At 53.0% G+C, this 14,914-nt stretch overlaps 1 protein-coding gene across 1 annotated transcript in view; it reads right to left on the bottom strand.

The window, feature by feature from the left end:
- LOC140853143 (uncharacterized) overlaps nucleotides 1–11,389 on the bottom strand; it is an 11,611-nt gene extending 222 nt beyond the window's left edge. The window contains exons 1-3 of the mRNA XM_073247236.1: nucleotides 11,063–11,389; nucleotides 10,753–10,784; nucleotides 5,374–8,328 (exon numbers count right to left, since the gene is read on the bottom strand). Of these exons, the coding sequence (XP_073103337.1) occupies nucleotides 5,374–8,328; nucleotides 10,753–10,784; nucleotides 11,063–11,389 (3,314 nt within the window). The remainder of the gene's footprint in view (nucleotides 1–5,373; nucleotides 8,329–10,752; nucleotides 10,785–11,062) is intronic.
- Nucleotides 11,390–14,914: the final 3,525 nt, after the last annotated feature.

The raw sequence follows: 14,914 nt of genomic DNA, 5'->3' as shown, positions 1-14,914 counted from the left end.
GATCTTATCCACGAATAAGATGTGTTGCGGCCAATCGCCTCGTCGCCCGATCGCCGGGAAGCGTGCACCTGCAAAAGGAAGTCCGCACTGACCGGAGGCGGCTCCGGTGGGGACCCTCCGACGGTCAAGTCAGAGAGGTGACTGGGCAACAGTGAAATGCAGACAGAGAGCTCTGAGAGGGAGAGAGAGAGAGAGGCGAGCCTGCGTATGTGGGAGAGACGGGCGGATCGACCCCTTGCACTGTTGCCTTCCCCGGTATATATAGTGGAGCACGGTATGGCGCCGTTATCAATGGCGCGGACGAGTGAGGAACTGTCAACTCACTGTAGACTGTCAGAGCCGCCGTGAAAATGTCATGTCGCCGTGTGGCCGTCTAATCACCAGGGTTGACTTCGCTCTCGGCGGGACAATGCCCCTGGGGAACTGTGCCGCATGTCCGTGTCAGAGCTGACAAGGTCCGGCGGCTGTACGGCGATGGGAGGAGACGGCCGACCCTTAGTCGGTGGCCAGCAGAGTGGCGTCGGGTTCCTCCGTCAGTCGGCGAGTTTCATGTGAGTCGGCCTCTGGGTCCGGTCAATCGGGAGAGATACGCCCGACATACCTCCAGTCGGCGATTGGGCCATTGGAAAGCCGTCAGTAGCGTCCGTTAGTCGGTCACTCCCGGCTTTCAGTCGGAGACGGTCAGTCGGGCCGACAGCCGGTCGGGCCCTCCGATAGTCGGTCGGTCGGTCGGTGGGTATCCCCCAACAGTTGCCCCCCTCCACTCCTAAGTCGGGTGATGAGCTGGCGACTAGGAGTGGATTTGTCGTACGCGAGGATCCGACCGTACCGCCGATTGATACGGTGTCCGGCGCCCTGTAAATGTCGAGAGGTTTACCGGCGCCCGACATCCAGTCGGCGCCGGACGTCTCGTCCCATCAGCATCAGGTGTCGGTCGGCGCCGGACGTCCCGCCGGGTGTCAGCGATAAAACCGGTGCCAGGTGTCATGTCCCATCGGGAAGTGGAACCGTCGTGTCCCATCAGGAAGTGGAACCGTCATTCCCGCCGTTCCCTCGGGAACTTCAAACGTCACGTCCCGTCGGGAAGACAAAACGTCGCGTCCCGTCGCGACACGTGGCGTGCGGCCGTCGGTTCGCGTTCGGTGGAGCGGATGGAGGCGACGTGGCACGATCTGAAGGAGGGTGCGTCGAACCGTCGGACCGTTGGACGGCCCTGATGATGCCACGCGGCGAAATCTGGGGAGTCTTTGCTGTGCGTGCCTTCATCTCGACCGTTGGGGAGCACTATAAATACAAAGTTACCCCCACATGGTTTTTTACCCCTCTCATTTTTACAGTCGAGACTCTGCCCGCTTGAGCCTTCGCTCCAGGTACTTCTCCGCTTTGTCTCCCACTTGCGACTCTTTCCTTCCAAGGGCTAGAGTAGCCTTCCCCCCTCTTTCTTTTTCCTTTCTTCCTTGCCATTTCTTTGAGCTCATGGCTAGGACGTCCCCACGAGGTAGTCGGTCGGGAGAGCCGACCGAAGACACTCGGTCGTCCCCGGAGGTGGAGGCTTCTTCACTTTCGGGGCCGAACGTTGATCGGCTCCGGGAGCAGTACTGCGTCCCGGAGCAGATTCGGCTGTTCGCCCCTGGCGCTGATGGTCGGGTTAATAGCCCGCCCGAGGGTCAGGTGGCCTTCTATCTGGAGGATCTCCGGGCCGGCCTTCGATTCCCGATTCCGGAGTTCGTCCGGAACGTTCTGGACTATTACGGGTTATGCCCGGCACAACTTGCGCCGAACTCAGTTCGGCTGATAGTCAGCTTCGCCCTCCTGTGTCGGCTTTTGCCGACCGAACCTCGGATCTCTCTTTTCCGAGTTTTCTTTGTCCTCCGCCCTCACCCTAAAGCCCGAGGGTGGTGGTACTTCATTCCTCGGAAAGGGCTCTCTTTCATTACTGGTCTTCCAACATCCATTCACGGATGGAAGAACCAGTTCTTCTTCACGTCGTCTTCTGCCCCTTGGGGGTTTCCAGTCCGTTGGGGGAACCCCCGAACCGATCCAAATGAGAACAGTCGGGTGGAGGCCGATGATCGGGAGGACTTCCATCGGCTAAAGGATATCTCGGTGCCGAAGCAGAGCGAGCTCGTCACCGAGCAGGCCTTGTACGACGCCGGCCTTAGCCCGGTCCCCCGTTTAGGTCGGTTTGCATTCTCCCGACATCTTCATTTTCTTTTCTGTCTTCTTCTTTAGCTCTAACCTTTCGTCGTCTTTTTCAGATATGCCGCCGAGGACGCGACTGTCGGCAGCCGACATACGTCAGCACGCCGTGAGGAAGAGGCCGGCGGCAGGTGCCGGACCGTCGCAGCCTCCCAAGAGGCCCCGCGCGGTTCCGCCGAGCGAACCAGCCGGGTCGGAGGCGGAGCCGGTGATCGCACTGTCGGTGCCGACAGTGCTTGTTGATGTCCCGTCCGAGGGACCGTCAGTCGGGGGAGCTGCTTCGCCCGACCGTCGAGCGGCTGACTCTGCCGGGGGCACGCCGACCGCCCAGCAGATTTCGGAGGTTCGGGAGGGAGTCCGCGAACCTGAGCTGCCGACGCATGCCACCGCCGCGCCGTCTGCCGAGACTCGGTCGGGCTCGAGCTTGCCGTCTATCTCCGACGTCAGGGCCTGGCGGCAAGCCGAGGTAAGGCCCCAATGGCGTCGGGTGACGAAGGTCGGTCGGCGGGCGGGTCGGCCGACTTTCCGCTTCCCGAGGGTGCGTCGGGCCTGGCCAACCACGACTTGGCCAGGAGACTATGCCAAGCACTCCTCCTTCCCGCCGACATCGAAGCGATGAAGAACCAGCGTGTCTCCGACATGCTGTCGTCCTTCTATCCGATGATGATTCGGGTAAGCTCCCCTTCCCTCTGTTTTTAATCGTAGCATCGCAAGTTCGGCTTACTAACAGTCGGCTCTTTTTTGTGCAGCTGGTCTTCAACATATCCGAGCTGGAGGCCGGATATCGGAAGTTTGGGGACATGCGCGCGGCCTGGAGAGATAAGGTCGCGGGCCTCGAAGCCGAGAAGGCCGTCCTTCTCGACCAATTTCAACAGTCGGTCGACCGGGAGAACCGACTCGAGGGGGAGGTCTCCCGATTTTCGGAGGAGATCTCCGGACTCAAGGAGGCCAAGGCGTCGCTGGAGTCGGAGCTCAAGTCGGCGAAGGATGACGCGGCCAAGAAGTCCCGGACCATCCGTCGGCTCCGACACGAGCGAGATAGCGTCGGCAAAGAGTTGGAGGGCGAGCGCGAGCAACTTCGGGCGAGTCTCGAGAACCTCGCCAAGGCGGAAGAGGGCCATGCCGCCGCTCAGGCCGACGCAGACGTTGCCAAAGCCGAATCAGAGTCGGCGAAGGTGGCTTTGGGTCGGGCGGTCGAGGTCTTCCGGGACTCAGAGGAGTACCGCGAAGAGCTCCTCGAGAGCGGCTACCTCTCGTACCAAGTCGGGTACGAAGATGCCCGGGAAGCCGTTCGGAGCTTGTACCCCGAACTTGACCTTAGCAACATGATTCTGCCAGGGTCGGAGGCCCCAGCTGCGGAGGAGACGGCCAGACCAGCGTCGGATGGTCTCTCCACCAGGGCGGAAGCCGAAGACATCGCAGAGCCGGTTGCCGAAGATCAGTCGGCTCCGATGGCTGAAGTCGGAGCAGACCTTCCGACCAACTCGCATCGTCGTCCAATGGAGGACGTCGACTCCGATGATTAGTCGGTTTTATTTTGTCTTCTGTTTTTCTTTGGATTGTAATCGGGCTCCGGCCTTTACCTTGTAGACTTTCCTTTGTTTATGGAAAAAATTTCTTTAAGTCTTGAATGAATTCTTCTTTTGCCTTCTCCCCCTGTTTGCAATGCCAAACATGTCTGCAATGTCGAACGTTAGTCGCTGACTTAGTCAAGTCACCAACTTGCATAAGTCGGTAGGGCTTCAGCAACTTGTTCAGCCCCGAGAGTAAAATGTGTCCCGACTTTAGGTCGGGTTCCGACAGTCGAAGTCGGTGCCCCCATACCCCTGCGTCGGGTTCGATGTCTTCCGGCGTCCGGTGGTAAGCCGAATGGCGTTCAGCCGGCCGTTGGTCGGTTGGCAAGTCGTAGATGCGACAAAGGTCGCGTCGTGTGATAGACGGTGGTAAGCCGAACATCCTTCGACCGGCCGTAGCTCGGTCGGAAGTCGCGACAATAGTCGCGTGGGCTTTTTGCCTTTCTTCGGTCGGGGCCCGATCGGCCTGTCGGCCGACGGATTCTGCCCGAAAATTCGACCGTAGAGGGAGCATGAATTCCCGTTCATAAGAGTCCGTCGGCCCTTTGTGGAGGTCCGACAAGTCGTCGAAGGAGGATTGACTCCCGTCGTTGTAGATGCATCGGTCCGTGTAAGGGGCCGATGTGTCGTTGGTGCCAGATCCGCGTCGGGGCTGAGCGCCAACCGGTAGTGGAAAGAGTTAGAACTCCAATTTTTCAAACTGAAGATGTATTCCGACAATTGAATTACAGAATTCACTGGCAATACAGCTTCAAGTTGTCGGCGTTCCAAGTCCGGGGAATGGTTTTTCCTTCAAGGGTTTCCAGCCGATAGGCTCTCGGCCCGAAGGTGTCAGCAACCCTGTAGGGTCCTTCCCAGTTGGGAGCCAACTTCCCTTGGTCCAAGGGCTTCGACACCTCCGCCTTCCTCAACACTAGGTCGCCAGGCCTGAAGAGCTTTGGTCTGACCTTGGCGTTGTAGTACCGGGCGACCCTCTGTCGGTATGAGGCCATTCGGATTTGAGCCTCATTTCGCAGTTCGGGGAGAAGGTCTAGGTCGGCCCTCCGACTTTCGGAGTTGTCCGGCTCGTGGTACTGCTCGACCCTTGAGGACGGCAGGCCAATCTCGAGCGGGATCACAGCTTCTGTCCCGTAGGCCAAACTGAACGGCGACTCTCCGGTCGGGACACGGGGGGTCGTTCGGTAAGCCCATAGGACGGAGCCCAGCTCGTCGACCCAGAGACTTTTGGCCTCGTTCAGTCGGGTCTTGAGTCCATGGAGCAAGGTTCGGTTCGTCACCTCAACCTCGCCGTTGGACTGTGGGTGCCCGACTGAAGTTAGTCGATGATGGATGTGGAACCTGGCGCAGAAGTCCTTGAAGTCTCGGTTGTCGAATTGCCGTCCGTTGTCGGTGATGATGGTGTGCGGCAATCCGAACCTGAAGATGATGGACTTTTGGACGAAGTCCTCCATCTTCCGCTCGGTGATCTGCGCCAATGGCTCGGCCTCGACCCATTCGTGAAGTAGTCGATGGCGACAACGATGAACTTCCTTTGGCCCGACGCCGGTGGGAAGGGGCCGAGAATATCGACTCCCCACTGAGCGAAGGGCCATGGAGCGACAATGGGAGCATTTGGCTGGCCGGTTGGTGCTGAATATTGGCATACTTCTGACATGGCTCGCACCTTCGGACCAACTCTGCCGCATCCTTCCTCATGGTCGGCCAGTAGTAGCCCTGTCGTAAGACCTTGAAGGCTAAGGACTTGCCCCCCAAGTGATTCCCACAAATTCCTTCGTGAACCTCTCGGAGGGCGTAGTCAGCGTCGGTCGGTCCCAAGCACCTGAGCAGGGGGAGGGAGAACGACCTCTTGTAGAGTCGGCCGTCCATGATCACGTATTGCGACGCCGACCATCGGAGTCGCTTGGCCTCCGTGGGGTCTTCGGGACTGGTCCCGTCGGACAAGTACCGGACGATCGGGTCCATCCAACTTGGTTCGGACGTTAGCTGCTGCACTTCTTCGACCCGATCGGTGCTCGGCTGCTGGAGGTTTTCGACAAACGTCCGACCCAAAGAATCATAGGCCGACGTTGCCAATCTGGAGAGAGCGTCGGCACGGGCGTTCTCCGTCCTGGGGATGTGGGAGATCTCGAAATGCCCGAAGCGGGCCACGAGATCCTTTACCTTCTGAAGATACTTGATCATGGTCGGATCTCGCGCCTCGAAGTCGCCCTTGACCTGCCCCACGATCAGCTGAGAGTCGGAGAATGCCCGGAGGCTGTCGACGCCCAGTTCCCTCGCCATCCTCAAGCCCGCGAGGAGTGCCTCGTATTCGGCTTGATTGTTGGAGGCCTTGAAGTCGAACCGGAGGGCGTACTCGGTGACTACCCCATCCGAATTCGTGAGCAGGAGCCCGGCCCCGCTTCCCTGAGCGTTGGAGGCTCCGTCGATGTGAAGTACCCAGGTGGAGATCGGGTCTGGCTCAGAGACCGACTCTCGTCCCGGGCATTCGGCTCCCGACCTTCGGTCGGTCGTCGGGCATTCAGCGATGAAGTCGGCCAAGACCTGGGCCTTCAAGGCAGGCCTCGGTCGGTACTGAATGTCGAACTCGCTAAGCTTCATTGCCCACTTAGCGAGTCGTCCGGATGTGTCGGGTCGACGCAGTACGGCCCTCAGGGGCTGGTTGGTGAGTACCACGATGGCGTGAGCCTGGAAGTATGGTCGGAGCCGTTGCGCGGAGACGGTCAGGGCGAAAACCATCTTTTCCGTCTCCGAGTATCTGGCTTCGGCGCCGTGGAGGACCCTGCTGGTGTAGTAGATGGGCTGATGGGTTCGGCACTCGTTTTCCCGAACGAGCACCGAGCTGATCGCCTCAGAAGATGTGGCCAAGTAGAGATACAAGGTCTCCCCGATCTGCGGCTTTACGAGCAGCGGCGGGGAAGCCAAGTACCTTTTCAGGTCTTCAAAGGCCTGTTCGCACTCATCCGACCAAGAGAAACCGCTCGCCTGGCGCAGGGTCTTGAAGAACGGGAGGCACCTTTCAGCTGATCGGGAAATGAATCGGCTAAGAGCGACGATTCTTCCATTCAGTTGTTGGACCTCCTTCTTGGTGTTCGGATGACGCATGTCGAGGATCGCCTTTATCTTCTCAGGGTTGGCCTCGATCCCTCTCTGAGAAACGAGGAATCCGAGAAACTTCCCCGAGGTCACCCCGAAGGCACATTTGGTCGGGTTGAGCTTCATTCGGTGTCGTCGAAGGGTGCGGAAGGTCTCCTCGAGATCCTGAACATGGTCCGGGATCTGCGTGCTCTTTACCAGCATGTCGTCCACATACACTTCCATGTTGCGGCCGATCTGGTCTTTGAAGACCTTATTGACGAGTCGCTGGTAGGTGGCACCGGCGTTCTTCAATCCGAAGGGCATCACCCTGTAACAGTAGAGGCCCTTGGGGGTCACGAACGCGGTGTGCTCCTCGTCTTCAGGCGCCATCCGGATCTGATTGTACCCGGCGAAGGCGTCCATGAAGCTGAGCAGTCGAAATCCGGACGTCGCATCCACCAGCTGGTCGATCTTTGGGAGTGGAAAGCTATCCTTCGGGCATGCTCGGTTGAGGTCGGTGTAATCGATACAGATCCTCCACTTCCCGTTGGCTTTCTTGACCATGACGACATTGGCGAGCCAATCGGGATACGTGGATTCGCGAATGAAGCCCGCTTCGAGCAGCTTGTCCACTTCTTCGTCAATGGCCTTCTGCCTTTCTGGGGCGAAGGACCTTTTCTTCTGCCTCACCGGTTTCATCGTCGGATCGATGTTGAGTCGGTGAGTCATTGTTTCCGGAGGGATGCCCGACATATCTGCTGCCGACCATGCGAATATGTCGGCGTTGGCCGTCAAGAGCTCCGCCAGTCGGTGGCGTTCGGCGTCGGGCAATTGAGACCCGACCCAAACTTTTCTGTCGGGATTTCCTCCTATCGGGATCGCCTCGAGCTGTTCGGCCGGCGAACCCCGCTCTTCCTCCTCCCGGTGATCCAGTTTGTCGATTGTCAGGGGATCCTTTGTCTCGTTGCTTTGGGCGGAGATTTGAAAGCATCGTCGGGCGAGCTGTTGATCTCCGCACATCTCCCCGACCCCGTTTCTGGTCGGGAATCGAACAAGGAGATGGTACGTCGAGACGATCGCCCTGAGAGCGTTCAGTCCGGGTCGCCCGAGTATGGCATTGTAGGCCGAAGGGACTTGGACGACCGCGAAGATGAGGGAGACCGTGCTTTGCCGTGGTTCGGTACCGACCGTCACCGGCAGGGTGATTTCTCCTTCTGTCGTGACGGTGTCTCCGGCAAAGCCGATCAAGGGCGTGGAGACCCTACTAAGTCGATCAGTCGGTAGTCGCATTCGGGAGAAGGTCGAGTAAAACAAAACATTCGTCGAACTTCCATTATCAACAAAGATTCGTTTTACATCATAATTGGCTATTGTCGCCGACACAACAACAGCGTCGTCGTGGGGGGTCTGGATGCCCCGAACGTCGTCTTCCGAGAAGGTAATCACGTCGTCCGGGCGCGGCCTTTTCGTCGGCTCCCCCCTGTAGGTGTCCCCGATCCCAGCCGCTTGGAGATCATATTGATGACTCCAGCCGTCGGCTGGTTAGTCGGCGCCTCTTCAGTCGGCTGGGGGCGTCGATCGGCAGTCGGTTGGGCCGGCGGTCCCTTTCGAAACTTGCCGAGATACCCCCGGCGGATGAGATTTTCGATCTCATCCTTCAACTGGATGCACCGCTCGGTGTCGTGGCCGTGGCTCCGATGGAACCGGCAGTACTTCCGATGGTCGAGGCCCTTTGCCTTCAGAGGTGGAGGCCGTCGCAGGTATTCTTTCCCTTCGATCTCCATCAAGATCTGTGCACGAGGAGCGGAGAGGGGAGTGTAGGAGTCATACCTGGGACGCACCGACCTCGGAGTCTGTCGGCCGGGTGATTTTTGGATCTGTCGAGGTGGAGAAAGCCGACTACCGGCCGGGGGCCTGCTTGGTTCGGCGGGCTCCCGACCTTTTCTTCGTTTCTCCTTCGGACCCCTGGGCTCGACCAAGCGTCGGTCGGACGCTCCTTCGTCCGCGCGCATATACTTGTATGCGCGCTCCAATAGCTCGGCGTATGTTCGGGGGAGGGTCTTGTCCAGAGAATAGGTAAATCGGGACGACCTCAGGCCCCTCTTCATGGCTGAAACCGCCATGTCTTCGTTGAGGTCCCGGACCTCGAGCGTGGCAGCGTTGAATCGCGTCACGAAGTGTCGGAGCGTCTCGTTTTCCCCCTGCTTGAGGGAGAAAAGGCTATCCGACGTTCGCGGCGGCTTTCGGCTGGTGCTGAAATGGGCCACGAACGAGTGCTCGAGCTGCGCGAAGGAATGGATACTGCCCGATCGAAGACCGGAGTACCAAGCCCTGGCAGCCTTGCGAAGTGTGGCGGGGAAGCCGATGCAAAAAAGAGCGTCGGTTGCCCCTTGAATTGTCATGAGAGCTTTATAGCTCTCGAGGTGGTCGACCGGGTCGGTGGAGCCATCATATGGCTCCACGTTCGGCATTTTGAACCGACTGGGAATCGGCTCATCGAGGACCAGTCGAGAGAGAGGCTGGGCGGTCTGGAAGTCGACGTCGTTCGAAGACTTCTGGCCGTCCATCTGCAGTTGGGCGAGTCGGCGGTCGATCTCCTCGAACCGTCGCTCGTAGTCGTCCGCTCGTCGATGCTGGGAGACCCCGGGAGTGGAGCCTCCGGAAGACTCTGAAAGAGAGGCCGACGGTGTGCGCGGCCGCTTTTCCTTCCTCGCCCGTTCCAACGGGGAAGGAGAGGGCCGCTGGGACCGTCGGTCGTCGCGCCGAGGTCGACCCTCCTCCTCCCCGTGGGAGCGCTGTTGGGAGTGCTCGCCTGGAGGCGGCAGGGGTCGGCGCGACCGTCGGCGGCTGCTCCTGGAAGGCATAGGTCGGGCCGCCGGTTGTCGCTGGAGGCTTTTGACTGCGTCGGTCAGCACGGTCATCTGCCGCACAATGGCCGCAATCTGGGCCTCCGTGGTTACTGCGGGGTGCGGAGAGCTAGGCTCCGCCGCCGGTGGGGGCGGGGAGGCTTCTTCCCGGCGGGAAGAACGCCTTGCCGACCCAGTGATTCTCGATCGCTGAGCTCTTGTCTTTGTCATGCCTTCCCCTTCCTGGCGTGCCAATCTGTTGCGGCCAATCGCCCCGTCGCCCGATCGCCGGGAAGCGTGCACCTGCAAAAGGAAGTCCGCACTGACCGGAGGCGGCTCCGGTGGGGACCCTCCGACGGTCAAGTCAGAGAGGTGACTGGGCAACAGTGAAATGCAGACAGAGAGCTCTGAGAGGGAGAGAGAGAGAGAGAGAGAGGCGAGCCTGCGTATGTGGGAGAGACGGGCGGATCGACCCCTTGCACTGTTGCCTTCCCCGGTATATATAGTGGAGCACGGTATGGCGCCGTTATCAATGGCGCGGACGAGTGAGGAACTGTCAACTCACTGTAGACTGTCAGAGCCGCCGTGGAAATGTCATGTCGCCGTGTGGCCGTCTAATCACCAGGGTTGACTTCGCTCTCGGCGGGACAATGCCCCTGGGGAACTGTGCCGCATGTCCGTGTCAGAGCTGACAAGGTCCGGCGGCTGTACGGCGATGGGAGGAGACGGCCGACCCTTGGTCGGTGGCCAGCAGAGTGGCGTCGGGTTCCTCCGTCAGTCGGCGAGTTTCATGTGAGTCGGCCTCTGGGTCCGGTCAATCGGGAGGGATACGCCCGACATACCTCCAGTCGGTGATTGGGCCATTGGAAAGCCGTCAGTAGCGTCCGTTAGTCGGTCACTCCCGGCTTTCAGTCGGAGACGGTCAGTCGGGCCGACAGCCGGTCGGGCCCTCCGATAGTCGGTCGGTCGGTCGGTGGGTATCCCCCAACAATACTTTGTACCAATCAACATGTAATTTCTTGGAAGCAAGTACATGTAGAATGTCATAATTATCTCACCTTCTATAGTCCCCATCCCTCCAACCCATCCTCTGCACACTACAAGGAAAAATGAAAAAAAGGGACTGTAATTAATTAGGAGGATTCTGAAGGACTTGATGTAACCATGCCCACAAAAGCTTTGTGCCCAGTTTCTCCATGAAGGTCAAAGTAAGAAAGGATGATCATTATCGATGCTCCTAATGTCTAAATTTTGATGTCACAAATGTTGAACTTTGAATTGATGAAAGGAGGAAGATCTTAGCATGAAAGAGTTCATCGACACAGCAATAGCAACTTAACTCTGATAAGATGAACATTATTAATTTACAGACTCATAGAACGGACCTGATGACAAAATATGGTAGACATAGACAATGTACAAACCAACATTGAAATCATAGACTCGGTGACGCATAGGACCTAGCATGTCCCTGCAATTATTACCCCAGCCAGCACAGGCCTTGTCTACGGCCTCTATGATGCTAGCTTTAGCCAATGGGTCGTTCAGGCCTTGGAGGTCGATAAGAGGGATGGCAGAGGTGGAGGGTAGTGCATTGAACTGGGAGAGGGTGGGCTTTGTGAACTGATTCACTCCTTTGCGGTTAGATAGAGTAAAGATGGGTGTAACGGCAACGAGTGTTGTAGGGGGTGCCATGGTCTTTATCTTCAAATAAGTTCAGGATAGGGCCTGCGGTAGAAAGGTAGCGGAGCGGATTCCGATTTATAAAGGGTTAGAGGGAGTTTTTTTTTTTTTTATGTAAAAGGAGGAAAAATTCATTTAAATTTATTAAGAAAAAGAGAGTATAAAAAAAGATAAAGAAGTGAAAAAAAAATTATTATAAAATAGAAAAGAAATTCCAACAAGCTATCAATTTCAAAACGAGAGAAATCCATCCTGTCGCTGACGAAAAAGAAGCAAAACTGACCACCGGAGGAGATTGTCAAATGAACTTATCCCAAGAGAGGAAGGAGGACCAATGGCTTCACAATAACCCGACAAACCTTCATCCAATATTGCCATGCCGTTCTGCCTTCATCGACGACGACTCCAACAGTTAAGAGAGGGAATCCGACAACTAGAGAGGAAGCGGGCCGTCAGGGAAGAACAAATATTGGTGACGAGAAGAAGGAGAAGGCCCACAAATGACAACTAGATCCAACAAGTGCCCCGATCCCAGTGCTGGAAGAGAAGAGAATAGTTCAATACCAAGAGAGTCGCAGAACAGAGAGGGAGGTCATCACTCGAGAATAGTTGCAGTATGAGTGCTCCGATCTCGATGCTGACAAGAGGAGAAGCAGTCCGAAACTAAGATTTTCTAGCCGATGAAGGCTCGAAGAAGAGCAGAGAACGAGGGCCGCAACAAGAAAGAACCTAGCCGAAGATAAAGAGGCCTTCAAGGCCGGAGGAAGAGAGAAGGGGGCAGGAATAGGGGTCCAACCAGAGGTTAGAGGGAGTTATGGCCAAGGAAAATCTACAATTGTGGAGCGTTTTAGCTATTTGTTTCATCCACAATGCATTAACAATTAATTAGCAATGAAAGATAAAACTACTTCAATGGCAGCAACGGTTTGCTAGGACAAGTGGGCATCATGAAGTCAAGAAAAGTAAAATTTGTTTGATCATCAAGGATTGCTTGGACAAGTGGCAATTAACAACCCACAAAAGCTAAAAACTAGTAATAAAATGGATTTGACAATTACCTACTCCATTTGTAAACAAAAGAAAAGCCGAAAATTGTAAGGGATTAGGTTTAGCAGAATTTTTGAACTCTATTGCCACAATTAATTATGAAATCTGTATGTATTTTTTGTGTATTAGATAGTTATGAAGACAAGTATGAATCATCAAGTCATGACGGCCAAATTTTGTTTAGCACTTACTAGAATTTGCTCATTTTAGTGGTACTCCCAATGTATAAAAGCCAAAGTTAGTTTCAGGCTAGTTAATTGACAATTTTGATGATTATTTGTGTTCTATTAACTATTAAAGCTAAAATCAGTTTGATAGTCATCAGATTTTGCTAGGAGAAATGGTAGTCACCGAGGTGATAGAACCCAAAATTAGTTTCTTGTGTACTAGAGTTTGCTAACACAAGTGACACTCTGTTGCTCGTAAACCCGAAGTTAGTTTAATACCATGAAAAATAAGGGGTCTGGACTTTTGCTATCACAAGTTAACCAGAAAAGTTAATATTATTTTCATGGTCATCTGAGTTTGCTAACACCTATATTAGTCACCAATTCATGGAAGCCAATGTTAGTTCTGAGAATTAGTTTAAAACCAACTAGTAGAGTGGGTAAGATTTCTTTTCCAATATAGGTACAATGGAAAATAACATTGCTACTTTCATGTTACTGACCGTTATTTCTTTTTATATTGGCAAATAGTGGCAATCACGACTTCAATAATATTGCCACTTTCATGTTGCTAACAATTATTTTTAGTCAGATTAAAATAGTGGCGATTCATGATGACTTCTCTAATGGTCAGTAAGAATTTTGATGGAAGATACTTCCATTACTGAAATCTTGAAGACCTACTTGCATTCCTGTATTGTGAGTGAATTGAACATTGTGCTAATTGAATTTAGTCATGCTCCAATAGATATAAGAAAATCTAGGAAAACTACAACACATATTTTCAGGGCAAAGGTGGACAACATGCGAAGGGATATATGATGGGTTATCCTTGGTTTATGAAATTCAGATTTTTGTTTTTCCTTATGCTAATGATATGTTTAATTTTTTATAGAATTTTTTTTTAGTTTTATAAATATTATTATAATTACAGTGAATAATTTTTCTGTCAAGCTAGTGTGGCCCACTCTCAAACAATTGCATGTTTATATTAGTTGATGCTCCTATTGTCAAACATTCGCACATTTAGGTAGTTGATGTGCATGTTTGGTGTTAGATGTGCAAATATATGAGTTGATCTACATGCAATACTGTCAGGTAGTGTTCACATGGCACTAGTAGATAATGGTCAAAAACGAATGTTTTTTTGGACAAGATGATTCTTTTTAAAAAATATTGAAATTTATTTTTCTTGCAAAACTTATTTTCATTTTGGGGCCAATGTTTTGCATTTTGGGGACACTTTGGTCCCAAAAATGTCATCTTATGTAGCATTTTTTAGAGATTTTCTTCTTGATAGTTTTTTTTTTGGTAAGGTTCTTCCTGGTAGTTTTATAATATAAACACCAAAGTAATTCTTTGTACACTGCATATGGTGTAGAAAAAATATATCATACCATCTGATTAGATCATATAGTCATCATTTTTCAATGCATATTTAATGTCTGCAGTTTTACTTTTCGTTTGAAATTTTGAATTTCCTCCTCTTCTGAAAAAGTTATGACATCATGTAGCTATATTATGACATCCTGCGATCAAATTATGACTTTCTGTTTATAATTTAATCACTGAATATCATAAAGAAGGAAAAGACATTTTTGTCATTTTAAAATTTTATAATTTTTTAATGACGAAAATATCCTTCCTTCTTTATGACCTTTAAAAAAAATTATGACTTATTATGTGCAGTAAGTCATAATTTGACTATAGGATGTCATAATATGACCACAGAATATCGTAATCTTTTCAGAATATGAGAGATATTTTTGTTATTCAAAATTTTAAATGAAAAGCAGAATGCAGGTATTAAATATGCATTAGAAAGTGATGGCTACGTGCTCCAATATGGTTGGATGGTGTGCTCCACATCAATTTTATTGCACCGCATGCGGTGTATAAAGACTTTCTCATGAACACTATTAAAGGATAGACGTGGGGCATTTTGATCAGGCTTTCTAGCTTGAATTTGGCTCAGCATGCAAAGAATTCTTAGGCACAACTTGTTGCACTAATTTTTGATGCAAAGGTCAAGCATGGGCCAGCATTTCTTCTGTATGTTGGGCTATTATTTAATGCTACCAATGCCTAGGTCCAAGATAAGGATCATTTGAAGCTCCCAGATCATAGCCTCTAGGATGTGTCAATGGTTGATTCCATCTCGAATTAGGCAAATTATAAAGTAATTATCTTATGACAAATACCCTTTTAAGTGCCATTTTGAAGGATTCCTTTATGCACCAACTATTGGATTGTCTTGCCATTCTATCCAACCTGTATATTCTAGAGGAGTAGTAGACCATCTTATTATTGTTTTAATGATATA

This window comes from Elaeis guineensis, chromosome 13, assembly GCF_000442705.2.
Source record: "Elaeis guineensis isolate ETL-2024a chromosome 13, EG11, whole genome shotgun sequence".
Taxonomy (NCBI): domain Eukaryota; kingdom Viridiplantae; phylum Streptophyta; class Magnoliopsida; order Arecales; family Arecaceae; genus Elaeis; species Elaeis guineensis.
This window is presented reverse-complemented; position numbering and strand designations above follow the sequence as displayed.